The 13220-nt window shown below is 45.3% G+C and overlaps 1 protein-coding gene across 3 annotated transcripts in view; it reads right to left on the bottom strand.

The window, feature by feature from the left end:
* Positions 1-13220, bottom strand: part of LOC120990540 (PC-esterase domain-containing protein 1A-like) — a 69414-nt gene continuing 56194 nt past the window's right edge. For 2 of the 3 annotated variants that reach the window (XM_040419417.1, XM_040419418.1), the window contains 7 exons: positions 12458-12690; positions 12247-12388; positions 11609-11849; positions 4984-5043; positions 3288-3338; positions 2142-2216; positions 1-725 (listed from right to left, as the gene is read on the bottom strand). In XM_040419417.1, coding sequence (XP_040275351.1) covers positions 640-725; positions 2142-2216; positions 3288-3338; positions 4984-5043; positions 11609-11849; positions 12247-12388; positions 12458-12690 — 888 coding nt within the window. In that variant the 3' untranslated portion in view covers positions 1-639. Of the gene's footprint in view, positions 726-2141; positions 2217-3287; positions 3342-4906; positions 5044-11608; positions 11850-12246; positions 12389-12457; positions 12691-13220 lie in introns of those variants that run through there. The other variant, XR_005776435.1, reaches the window with a different exon arrangement.

The raw sequence follows: 13220 nt of genomic DNA, 5'->3' as shown, positions 1-13220 counted from the left end.
CTGCCCTAGACTACCATGGATACTGTAGTTTACCCACTTGCACCCCAGGTATATGGAGGCCAACTAGTTCACTGTCCTACACCACCAGCGATGCAGACATTAACCCCTTCACCAGCCTTGATGACCATGGATATTGATATTAACTTTATCACTGCCCTAGACCACCAGTAATACTGACTTTATCCCCTTCACTGGCCTAGAGTAGACCACCAGGAACATTGACATTAACCCTTTCACTAACCTGGATCATTAAGGATACTGACCATAACAGATTTATTGCCATAGACCACTAGGTATAGACATTAACCCATTTCCTGTCCTAGACCACCAGGGATATTGACATTAACCCTTTCAGTAACCTGGATCAATAGGAATGCTAACCCTAACAACTTTATTGCCATACACCACCGATCTGTGTCTCATTAGCACTCATCAATACAGTTTGTGTTCCCACAGGCTAGATGCGATGGCCGCCTTCATCCAGTCTAATGTAAGTGAGTGATGATCCAAAGACGGGCAGAGAGAGTCAATGATGAAACAGATCCAGAAGTAGTCATGGGATATGCACTGTACTAGACAGGACTGTGGAGGATGTCCATTAGGTTCAGGTCAGAAGATACCAGGCAGTTAAAATGGCGCTCAGCAGTACGGATGCATTCGGCCACCCCTCCACGACGTGATCTTCATTTTCCTTCGGGCAAATGGAGGACGAGTGAGCATAGGACCTGCAGGAAGGAATAGTCTTATTATTGACTTTAGGGAAACCCACACAACATCTGAAAGCTGCGGAGCCTGAGTTACATCATGTCTTACTCTAGTCACCTCCAAAACTGCCCCTAGTTCTACTGAGTGTTAAGGAAGAGCAGACGTGTGACTGCAGCTCTGGATGTGACTACAGCAATAGAGTAAAGCCCTGATTTGCTTCATTGTTTTTGTTAGTAACAATAACTTTGCAGAAAATGTTAACTTTCCCCATAAAAATGGAGAAAAGTACAGATTCTAATTTCTGCCATAACTTTTACCATAAAGGTTACTCTACAGGTCTTGGTAGAATTTGAAGCCCAGACCTTCAGTACAGCAGGCAACAGACTTACCACTAGTCTATAGGACTGCTCTATTGTAAGGACATAGGGGCACATTTACTGAGACCAACGTTTTAGACGCCGGTCTTAATGAAGCCCCATAGCTAGCGGAGGATCCCATGAAGTTATGAAGAGGTGTAAGCCTCTCCATAGCTTCTGCGCATCCAGCACCAGTTCTAAATGTAAGACGGCTTCAGAGCTGCCTTTCATTTAGACCAAATGATGAATGAGACGGGCTAATTTAGGATTATTTTATATTAGTAAATGACCCCCATAGTTTTCTGTGCTTACAAAGGTACAGCACAACTGTATTCTGCTTATGAAGAAAACAGTAATACTACGAGGCATAACAAATCCTCTTGACCCCAGGGTTTTGCTATAGACTAGTGGGTAGGGCTGCTGTTTACCATACAGAAGGTTTGGGGTTCAAAGACCTGTGGAATAATCTCTATAGTAAAAGTTAGTGCAGATAAATAACATTTTTACTTTCCATTTTTTTTCTATTATGATGAAGTTACAATTTTCTGCTAAGTTATTGTTACTAAAAAATAAATAAAGTACTGCTGGTGGTAAGACTGGTGATCATAATAGTACTGGTGGTGGTTATAGTACTAGTGCAGCTGGTGGTAGTGGTAATAGTACTGGTCAGGATAGTGGTACTGCTGGTGGTGGTAATATTGCTGGTGTTGCTAATAATACTGGTGGTATTGCTGGTGGGGATAGTAGTAATAGTACAGGGGGTGCTGCTTCTGCTTTCAAGTCTAATCCTGCTAGGAGCAGTGGTAGAAACTAATGCCATACTGTTTAAACGATGCACAGGAATAACCCGAGCTCATGTCACCGTCACATCTTCATACAGTTCAGTCACAATGACCCTGCTGCCTCTATTAGGGTGTTTTGATTTAACAGGGTGGATTATAGGAGGAGCTAAACGTGACAACAGTTGTGAGGGTCATTCTGTGGTGCTGTCTTTACCCCAAAATAGCAGGGTGATGAAGCTCAGAGTTCAGAGCTCAGGTAGATTCCCCCGCCCTCAACCCCGGACACTGGGGTCATTACCTGGAGAAGAGGTGAAGTATCCAGGGGTTATGTTAGCAGTCAGTAGAGGGCTGTCAGTCACAAAGGGCGAAGCAGCTAAACACAGAAAAAAACACCATCAATGTAAACCATATACAGATATACTCTATATACACACACATATATACGGTGCAAGGGTGGAGATGGTGTTAGGGGAGGAGGAGAAGACATGGTACAGGATGAGGAGGAGAAAAGATAAGAAATGGTGCAAGAGGAGGAGATGGTACATGAGGAGGAGAGGGCATGGTGCAATATAAGGAGATGATGCAGGAGGAGGAAGAAAGTATATAGTACAGGAGGAGAAGAAGAAGACATTGTGCAGGAGGAGGAGAAAGAGAGAACATGGTGCAAGAGGAGGAGATGGTACAGGAGGAGGAGAAGACATGGTGCAATAGGAGGAGATGGTGCAAGAGGAGGAGATGGTACATGAGGAGGAGAGGATGTGGTGTAAAAGGAGGAGATGGTACATGAGGAGAGGACATGGTGCAAGAGAAGGAGATGGTACATGAAGAGGAGAGGACGTGGTGCAAGAGGAGGAGATGGTATATGAGGAGGAGAGGACATGGTGCAAGAGGAGGAGATGGTGCAGGAGGAGAACCAATAGAGGACATGGTGCAAGAGGAGGAGATGGTACAGGAGGAGGAAAGGACATGGTGCAAGAGGAGGATATAGTGCAAGAGGAGGAGATGGTGCAGGAGGAGAATCAATAGAGGACATGGTGCAAGAGGAGGAGATGGTGCAGGAGAAGGAAGAAGAGAGGACATGATGCAAGAGTAGGATCTGTAGGAAGAGAGGGCATGGTGCAATAGAAGGAGATGATGCAGGAGGAGGAAGAAAGTATATAGTACAGGAGGAGATGAAGAAGACATTGTGCAGGAGGAGGAGAAAGAGAGAACATGGTGCAAGAGGAGGAGATGGAGGAAGAGAGAACATGGTGCAAGAGGAGGAGGAAGAAAGTATATGGTACAGGAGGAGGAGAAGGAGAAGAAGACATGGTGCTAGAGGAGGAGAAGAAGACATGGAGGAGAAGGAGGAGATGACACGGTAGAGAAGGAGAAGGTGCCAATGACATGTGCAGAAAGAGATGTTGTTGAGAAGGCAGGGAGACACTTTGTGTCTGGTTCTCACCATCTGAGTTGATTATCTTTTCATCAGTGCAGTATCCAAGAGAGAGGAGATCTACAGGGAGTGCAGAATTATTAGGCAAGTTGTATTTTTGAGGATTAATTTTATTATTGAACAACAACCATGTTCTCAATGAACCCAAAAAACTCATTAATATCAAAGCTGAATATTTTTGGAAGTAGTTTTTAGTTTGTTTTTAGTTTTAGCTATTTTAGGGGGATATCTGTGTGTGCAGGTGACTATTACTGTGCATAATTATTAGGCAACTTAACAAAAAACAAATATATACCCATTTCAATTATTTATTTTTACCAGTGAAACCAATATAACATCTCAACATTCACAAATATACATTTCTGACATTCAAAAACAAAACAAAAACAAATCAGTGACCAATATAGCCACCTTTCTTTGCAAGGACACTCAAAAGCCTGCCATCCATGGATTCTGTCAGTGTTTTGATCTGTTCACCATCAACATTGCGTGCAGCAGCAACCACAGCCTCCCAGACACTGTTCAGAGAGGTGTACTGTTTTCCCTCCTTGTAAATCTCACATTTGATGATGGACCACAGGTTCTCAATGGGGTTCAGATCAGGTGAACAAGGAGGCCATGTCATTAGATTTTCTCCTTTTATACCCTTTCTTGCCAGCCACGCTGTGGAGTACTTGGACGCGTGTGATGGAGCATTGTCCTGCATGAAAATCATGTTTTTCTTGAAGGATGCAGACTTCTTCCTGTACCACTGCTTGAAGAAGGTGTCTTCCAGAAACTGGCAGTAGGACTGGGAGTTGAGCTTGACTCCATCCTCAACCCGAAAAGGCCCCACAAGCTTATCTTTGATGATACCAGCCCAAACCAGTACTTCACCTCCACCTTGCTGGCGTCTGAGTCGGACTGGAGCTCTCTGCCCTTTACCAATCCAGCCACGGGCCCATCCATCTGGCCCATCAAGACTCACTCTCATTTCATCAGTCCATAAAACCTTAGAAAAATCAGTCTTGAGATATTTCTTGGCCCAGTCTTGACGTTTCAGCTTGTGTGTCTTGTTCAGTGGTGGTCGTCTTTCAGCCTTTCTTACCTTGGCCATGTCTCTGAGTATTGCACACCTTGTGCTTTTGGGCACTCCAGTGATGTTGAAGCTCTGAAATATGGCCAAACTGGTGGCAAGTGGCATCTTGGCAGCTGCACGCTTGACTTTTCTCAGTTCATGGGCAGTTATTTTGCGCCTTGGTTTTTCCACACGCTTCTTGCGACCCTGTTGACTATTTTGAATGAAACGCTTGATTGTTCGATGATCACGCTTCAGAAGCTTTGCAATTTTAATAGTGCTGCATCCCTCTGCAAGATATCTCACTATTTTTGACTTTTCTGAGCCTGTCAAGTCCTTCTTTTGACCCATTTTGCCAAAGGAAAGGAAGTTGCCTAATAATTATGCACACCTGATATAGGGTGTTGATGTCATTAGACCACACCCCTTCTCATTACAGAGATGCACATCACCTAATATGCTTAATTGGTAGTAGGCTTTCGAGCCTATACAGCTTGGAGTAAGACAACATGCATAAAGAGGATGATGTGGTCAAAATACTCATTTGCCTAATAATTCTGCACGCAGTGTAGAAGGCAGAGGAGACAGGTTACACATACTGTTAGTTGATACGCACACAGAGGAGCAGGAGAATACAGTGACACTCACCGGGCATGTCGTTAATACCACTCTCATCGAAGGATGTGTATCCTGGGATATACGCAGTCTCTGAATCAAAGAAAATTGATATTCATGTATAATCACTCGCGTAAATCATAGAAAATCGGTAATAAGTGATCTGGATTGTTTAATACTTAACTTTTACTTTTTAATATATAAAATAGGTGGGATATATCCCTCAAAATAACACACGCTGAATACACAAAACCGTTTCCAAAGCCCCACAATCAAGAAGGGGTGCTTGATGAAAACGGCAGCGACTGTGTCCACACCTGTTCAGGTAGTGTCGGACACAGGAGGTAACAAGTGCTGGTATGCACTAATACCCAATCAATTGAACGGGGCGGCAATAACCGATATATGCCGGCACCACATGTCCGTAAACCAGCTGAATACACAATACCGTTTTCCACTTCCCCAAGATGAGAAGGGGCTGTGAGAGAACGGCAACAGCTGTGTCCTCACTTATTCTTGGAGTGTGGGACACTGTGGGTAACAAGAACAGGTGTGTGCTGGTACCTAAGCCGCACAATAGTTCCACCTGTGCGTATGTTAAATATCGTCCAGCATTTCTTAATTTTGTAAGAAATGCTTCAGAAGGAGCCAACAAAATATGGAGAGTTCTTGATGAAAGATAAAAGTTAAAAGGATTTAATTTGCATAAAAAGAAACGGTTACAAAAAATAAAGTACAACAGGTAACAAGCAAGCAATAAATCAATTTAAAATGAGTGAAAAAGTACAAACCGGATTCCAAAAAAGTTGGGACACTATACAAATCGTGAATAAAAACTGAATGCAATGATGTGGAGATGCCAACTTCTAATATTTTATTCAGAATAGAACATAAATCACGGAACAAAAGTTTAAACTGAGAAAATGTACCATTTTAAGGGAAAATATGTTGAATCAGAATTTCATGGTGTCAACAAATCCCCAAAAAGTTGGGACAAGGCCATTTTCACCACTGTGTGGCATCTCCCCTTCTTCTTACAACACTCAACAGACGTCTGGGGACCGAGGAGACCAGTTTCTCCAGTTTAGAAATAGGAATGCTCTCCCATTCTTGTCTAATACAGGCCTCTAACTGTTCAATCGTCTTGGGCCTTCTTTGTTGCACCTTCCTCTTTATGATGCGCCAAATGTTCTCTATAGGTGAAAGATCTGGACTGCAGACTGGCCATTTCAGTACCCGGATCCTTCTCCTACGCAGCCATGATGTTGTGATTGATGCAGAATGTGGTCTGGCATTATCTTGTTGAAAAATGCAGGGTCTTCCCTGAAAGAGATGACGTCTGGATGGGAGCAGATGTTGTTCTAGAACCTGAATATATTTTTCTGCATTGATGGTGCCTTTCCAGACATGCAAGCTGCCCATGCCACACGCACTCATGCAACCCCATACCATCAGAGATGCAGGCTTCTGAATTGAGCGTTGATAACAACTTGGGTTGTCCTTGTCCTCTTTGGTCCGGATGACATGGCGTCCCAGATTTCCAAAAAGAACTTCGAATCGTGACTCGTCTGACCACAGAACCGTCTTCCATTTTGCCACACTCCATTTTAAATGATCCCTGGCCCAGTGAAAACGCCTGAGCTTGTGGATCTTGCTTAGAAATGGCTTCTTCTTTGCACTGTAGAGTTTCAGCTGGCAGCGGCAGATGGCCCGGTGGATTGTGTTCACTGACAATGGTTTCTGGAAGTATTCCTGAGCCCATTCTGGGATTTCCTTTAGAGTAGCATTCCTGTTTGTGGTGCAGTGTCGTTTAAGGGCCCGGAGATCACGGGCATCCAGTATGGTTTTACGGCCTTGACCCTTACGCACAGAGATTGTTCCAGATTTTCTGAATCTTCGGATGATGTTATACACAGTTGATGATGATAGATGCAAAGTCTTTGCAATGTTTCGCTGGGTAACACCTTTCTGATATTGCTCCACTATCTTTCTGCGCAACATTGTGGGAATTGGTGATCCTCTACCCATCTTGGCTTCTGAGAGACACTGCCACTCTGAGAAGCTCTTTTTATACCCAATCATGTTGCCAATTGACCTAATTAGTGTTAATTGGTCTTCCAGCTCTTCGTTAGGCTCAAATTTACTTTTTCCAGCCTCTTATTGCTACTTGTCCCAACTTTTTTGGGATTTGTTGACACCGTGAAAATTAGAATCAACGTATTTTTCCTTTAAAATGATACATTTACTCGGATTAAACGTTTGATCCGTCATCTACGTTCTATTACAAATAAAATACTGACATTTGCCATCTCCACATCATTGCATTCAGTTTTTATTCACTATTTGTTTAGTGTCCCAACTTTTTGGGAATCCGGTTTGTAATTCCCTTAAAGTAACGTGTATGTGTGAATCTGTGTGTGTGGAGAGCAACAGGTGTCTTGTCAAAGAATGCTCTGCCAATGTCATGAAACAAAGCCTTTTTATAGGTTGACTCTCCATAGAGTTACATTGTATCCTAAATTTACCATTCTAACAGACATATATGGTTAACAAGTAAAACCCCTTACATCAGGATTTTCTAAGTGATCCTTATTTGTAAAGCTAATAATGATATGCTGAGGAGGAGGATTCCTAACCTTTCCAAGTACTATTGTCGTCTCAAGAACTTTCAAAATTGACACTTCACACAAGTGCTGACCTTTCATGGTCCTTAGAAATACCCTATCCTACTAAAAAGTGTTAGCATGTTATTTTACAGCGTAAAAAGGCTGAATACACAATACCGTTTTCCACTTCCTCAAGATAAGAAGGGGCTGTGAGAGAACGGCGACAGCTGTGTCCTCACTTATTCATGGAGTGTAACAAGAACAGGTGTGTGCTGGTCGGTATATAAAAGACCGGGCACACCTAAGAATATTGGGCCTTATGTTTTAATAGGATATAGTACAATGATAGGACAAATATAAAATCGCATACGGCTAAAAGATGCTCACTATTGTGCAACAATCAATAATAGATATAATCAAAAAGGCACCTATAAAAAAAACAAGAAATCAGCTCAATGATAAACCATGGTATATAAAAATTCAATCCATAAAAGTTGCGGGATCTCTGCGCATGAGCCCGCCGGTTTGGCACCGGACTCCGTATAGTGCCACCTTTCACACGGAACTACAAACGAATATTTGGCACCGGTCTTTCCTTGTTCTTGTAGTGCACTACCTTTCAAGAAGTGGGGGATCTGACCAGACGCGTTTCGGGGTTAAAATATCCCCTTCCTCAGTGGTAATCGGACCCCCTCCCCCCAAAAGACTCTTTTATATGGTCATGTTGTGAAAAACAAAACACGGCATGGATTCCATACCGGAAATAGTATCAGTGTTTCTGTTTCTTGTATATATTTCACTATTCACCTTTTTATGTGTCAAGTGTCGGACACAATGTTTCATTATTTTCAATCTTTCATCTGTGTTTCCGTCCGTACAGTCGTAGTCTCCTGTATGATCTTTCCCTTAGTGTATAAAAAATGCACCTTAGGTCACAGCGGTATCTGTGCGTTTTTGCTGCATTAACGCTGCTCTTTTGGGTGGGGGGTCCGATTACCACTAGTGAGGACGAGGCGCCTGCGCAGCGTTTCATTTCAGTTATGACGCAGGCACAAGCACCGCCCCGCACAAGCTGGACCTTGGACCCTGGTAATCACTTCACGCATGCGCCGCCTAGTCACGTCATCACATCGCGCAATGCGCCATGTTTGTATGGCGTGAGGGTATGATGTCTGCCATGATCACACCATGTGAGGGCAGACGTCATCAGTGGCCGCCGCCATACCGGGCGACGGCTGACGTCACTACTGCGCGCGTCGTGCGGATATGCCGACGCGATGCTTTAAAAGAGGCGCGCTCCTGTAAAGACCAGGTAACATCCATGCCTGTGGCCTCAAATAGGGAGGGGGCTTTCTTCACCTGTTCCCCTTTCCCTATCTGTGCACTCCACCTCACCTGGGAGCCATTGCTCCTGCATTTGCTGGTGACAATATCATCTCGCCCACTCCGTATATACTCCCCTGATGAGAGGATTGTTTTTTTCTTTGCCTCAGAAACGTGCATGTAGGGATCTTCTCAGGGCCAAACAGGGACCGCAATTCCAGGGTTAGGTTCCGGACGGGGACCCAATTAGTGGGATACCCCGTGGTTAGACCAAAGGGTTATCGTAGGGACCGAGGGTCGACTAGGGATAGTAAGGAATATCTTCCTGTGATCCCTTTTACAGTGTGCTGACTCTCCAACCGCCCAAGTGGACCACCCTGACCAGAAACATCGGAGTATCCACCATCTGTAGGGTAGGACACCTGGTTATTCAGCGGTGCCGCCGTGCACCATTTGGTTTTGGGTGTAACTGCGTATACCGTGTCGCACGGTTTCCTTTGTACCCATATCATTGTATGTTTTCTGTTGGTTCGTTGTGTGTCATTGTGCATTTTTGTTCACGCTGTGAAATACCTGTCTGCATTATATGTTTGCCATCAGTGTCCGGGGGGTCAGCATACACCATTGCTGATACCTCAACTATTGTGCGGCTTAGGTACCAGTACACACCTGTTCTTGTTACCCACAGTGTCCCACACTCCATGAATAAGTGAGGACACAGCTGTTGCCGTTCTCTCACAGCCCCTTCTCATCTTGGGGAAGTGGAAAACGGTATTGTGTATTCAGCTTGTTTACGCACATGTGGTGCCGGCATATATCGGTTATTGCCGCCCCGTCCAATTGATTGGGTATTAGTGCATACCAGCACTTGTTACCTCCTGTGTCCGACACTACCTGAATAGGTGTGGACACAGTCGCTGCCGTTTTCATCAAGCACCCCTTCTTGATTGTGGGGCTTTGGAAACGGTTTTGTGTATTCAGTTTGTGTTATTTTGAGGGATATATCCCACCTATTTTATATATTAAAAAGTAAAAGTTAAGTATAAAACAATCCAGATCACTTATTACCGACTTCTATACGCAGTCTCTGCAGACAGAGAGGTGATGAGACCATGAGCCGCTGCCCCCGCGCGGTGTCCCAAGCGCACCCCAGCCTCCGGTGTATTGTGGTCCCATAACTTGGGAGGAGGCAGCAATAGTTCTGACTGCAGCGCTCCTGCTCATGGATTATGGGGGCAACTTGGGATAGGGAACTTTCCTCAATGCAATGGAGTCCGGAGGCTCGGCGGGGTAGAAGGAGCAGGACAGGTTGTGAGCAGACAGCTCATTATGTTACATAGCACAACATCAGATTATAACAGACTAGACCGTGTGCTCCTCAGATGACAGGAGGCAGCGCGGGTGCGGTACAGATGACATGCTGTAAAGGTGGATTCACACCGCCGATTTTCGGGAACAACCGTTCCTGGACAATCTGCCCATCTAAATGTGCTGCCAAAACTAGGGGAACGATCGTCCATTGGGTGATCCTGTCGTTCGTGCGGGCACCACCAATGATTATTTCTGGGCAGCAGATCGTGCAGTCTAAACTGTGATCTGCTGCCCATAAACCATGATTCTGTATAAGGACGAGAGATCGCAATAGCGACTGCTCGTCCTCATACTGTGAAGGAGATCGCTGCATGTAAATGCGTCTCCTTTCCTGTCGGGAAGGAACGATCAGACAATCAGCTGTAACATTGTGCAGGGTAAACCTGCCTTAAAGAGGTTGTCCAGGTTATGAAAAAAAATATAGCCCTGTACATCTGATGGTCAGCAATATATAACTAAGCTAAGCAATTTTTAGGCAAAAAAAAATATCTATTTCCTAATTTCCCTGGTTCTCTTCTGGCCCTTTGTTTACCTGCAATAACAACAATCTCTGAGGTTTTCCTCATAAATATTTGTGCCTCCCCCACTCTGCAAAGGGAGTGGATACAAGAGCTGCCCTGAGTGACATGTCTGCCTGCTGGGAGAATCAGCAGCATGTTGTATGTGTAGGACTACAAGTCCCAGCTGTATAATGACACTGCTAAGGGAGTGGATACAAGAGCTTCCCTGAGTGACATGTCTGCCTGCTGGGAGACTCAGCAGCATGTTATATGTGTGGGACTACAAGTCCCAGCTGTACAATGACACTTCTGATACACACAGGATATTCCCCCTACCTGTACTTTTGCAATGCTCTACAGAACTCCTCCAGTCTGTCAGCTCCTGTGCCCAGCATTTGTCTCCTTACTGCCTGCAGCTATTCAGTAAAGCCTTCAGCCCTGAGTCTGTGCTACTGAAGGGGTTAAAGTTTTTTTCTGAAGAATCCAGGGAGAGAGCAGACAGCAGAGCAGGGGCGTGACCAGCACAGTGATGGAAGTGCAGGGAGCGTGGTCAGCACAGTGAGGGCAGTGCAGGGGGCATGGTCAGCACAGTGATGTAGTGCAGGGGGCGTGGCCAGCACAATGACGTCTCGTGTACAGACACAGATCAGCTCTCTCAGGCTTGTACACGAAACATCATCAGAGCAGGGAGAGAAGCTGACATCATAGATCATGTGACCCTCAGTGAAATCTGAGAAAGCAGCAACTGTAGATGCAGTAAGTGCATGGTAAAGACTTCACATTTGATTAGTTAGAAACATACAAAGAACAAAAAAATAACTCAGACAACCCCTTTAAGAGAGGAGTTGTGTCCCTCACCTTCCAGCATCTTGCCCTTCGGCACCTCCACCCCCCACGCCTGTGCGATATGGGTCAGAAGGATCTGGGTGTACTTCCGATGAGCCACCTGGTTCCAATGGATGGCGTCCCGGCATCTGAGACGCAGGTCACAGCGAAAGTGATAGTGCATGTCCAGCACGTCCAGCTTGTGCAAATCCGCCAAAGTGGCGCTGAAGAAGTTCCCCTCCACGACGTCCATCCTTAGGTTGTGTACCATGTACTGGAGACAGAAACCCAGAACAGCAAAGGGGTTACATGGGGGTAAGTAACCCCCCCCCTTCCCCGCACAACCGGACCACCAAGGCCCAATGATGTGACTCTACGGGAGACTAATCCCACTATACTTCTCTGTAGCAGGCCTTCATCCCAGGTGTATGTCCGGGGCTTTCCTCTGTGTTTATCTCAAACTGAGGCCAATATCATAATGTAAACAGGGACTTACAGGGTGTGACTGCTTATCAGATGTACAATTTAGTCTGTGCCACATGGTCAGTCTCATCATGGTGACAGGACGGAGCAGGCGTCAACATGGCATCTGCTTTATCTATATGGACAGCAACACTCACATCACTTTACGGGTGGACTGTCTTCCCTGACACAGACATTGGCGCAGTTACCCCTAGGATTTCGCTATCCTTGTACCCGACCGGCATGGTCGTGTTCCATATGATGAGGCATTCGGGGCTCAGCACCTCCTTGAGGCGCTGGAACATCGTGTCCAGGTTGGTCTTGTAAGCCTCCAGATGTTTGTCGTTGTACCTGCAGGAAATGAGGACGGTGAGGATCTATTTTATCAAAATGGCGGCTACACTGAAATGCGGCGGTCACCTATTGACATCCCAGACGCAGGAGTTTGCTATCAGCACATCGGGCTGGGGTCCACTTTGGAAATCCGATAGTACGCTCTCCAGGTAAGTAGAGTAGACGCGGGTCAGAAAGTAGAAGCGTACAAGATGGTGGCAGCTCCGGTACTGCCGCACTTCTCGGAAGGTGGTTTCATTGTGCAGTCCATCCAGCTCGCCGCCCTCCACCAGAGCGTCATTCTCAAAAGATAGCTCCCCCTGCAGAGAAAACACATACTATGGATTAACCAAGTGCTGGAGGATATGGGCTCTTGTGCTAGGTCACAAACAGGAACGATCAGGGTCCACAGCAGCACAGAGAGTTTCAAGAGAGGTCCGCTCATTACTGAGGAGCTCAGAAATTGAGAGATGTAAAATTTAAACATCAGGTAGGACAGGATACAAATTCACGCTGCCCTAGACATTTATAACTCAGAATCCAGCAGGGTTCATTCCAGTATATGGTGATTAAGGCTAATAAATGGCACAGGAGATGTACACACTGCTAAACAATCTGGCTGGTGACTACTAATATCTAATCTGTGCACATTTACCATCATTCCACACATAGGTAGCAGACCTATCAGATGCCAAGGAGTTGCAGGAGAGTAAAACAAGCTAGAGTCTGAGCCAGGAGAGTCAAGTGAAGCCAAATCAGTGGAGAAAGGCAGATGTTAATCCAGAAACTAGCCACAGAGTCAAATCCTGGAGAGTCAGTAGAAACCAAAACAGTAGATGAGGGGTTAATC

Source organism: Bufo bufo, chromosome 2 (assembly GCF_905171765.1).
Source record: "Bufo bufo chromosome 2, aBufBuf1.1, whole genome shotgun sequence".
Lineage (NCBI taxonomy): Eukaryota > Metazoa > Chordata > Amphibia > Anura > Bufonidae > Bufo > Bufo bufo.
Note: the sequence above shows the minus strand (reverse complement) of the source record. Positions and strands in the feature narration are given on the sequence as shown.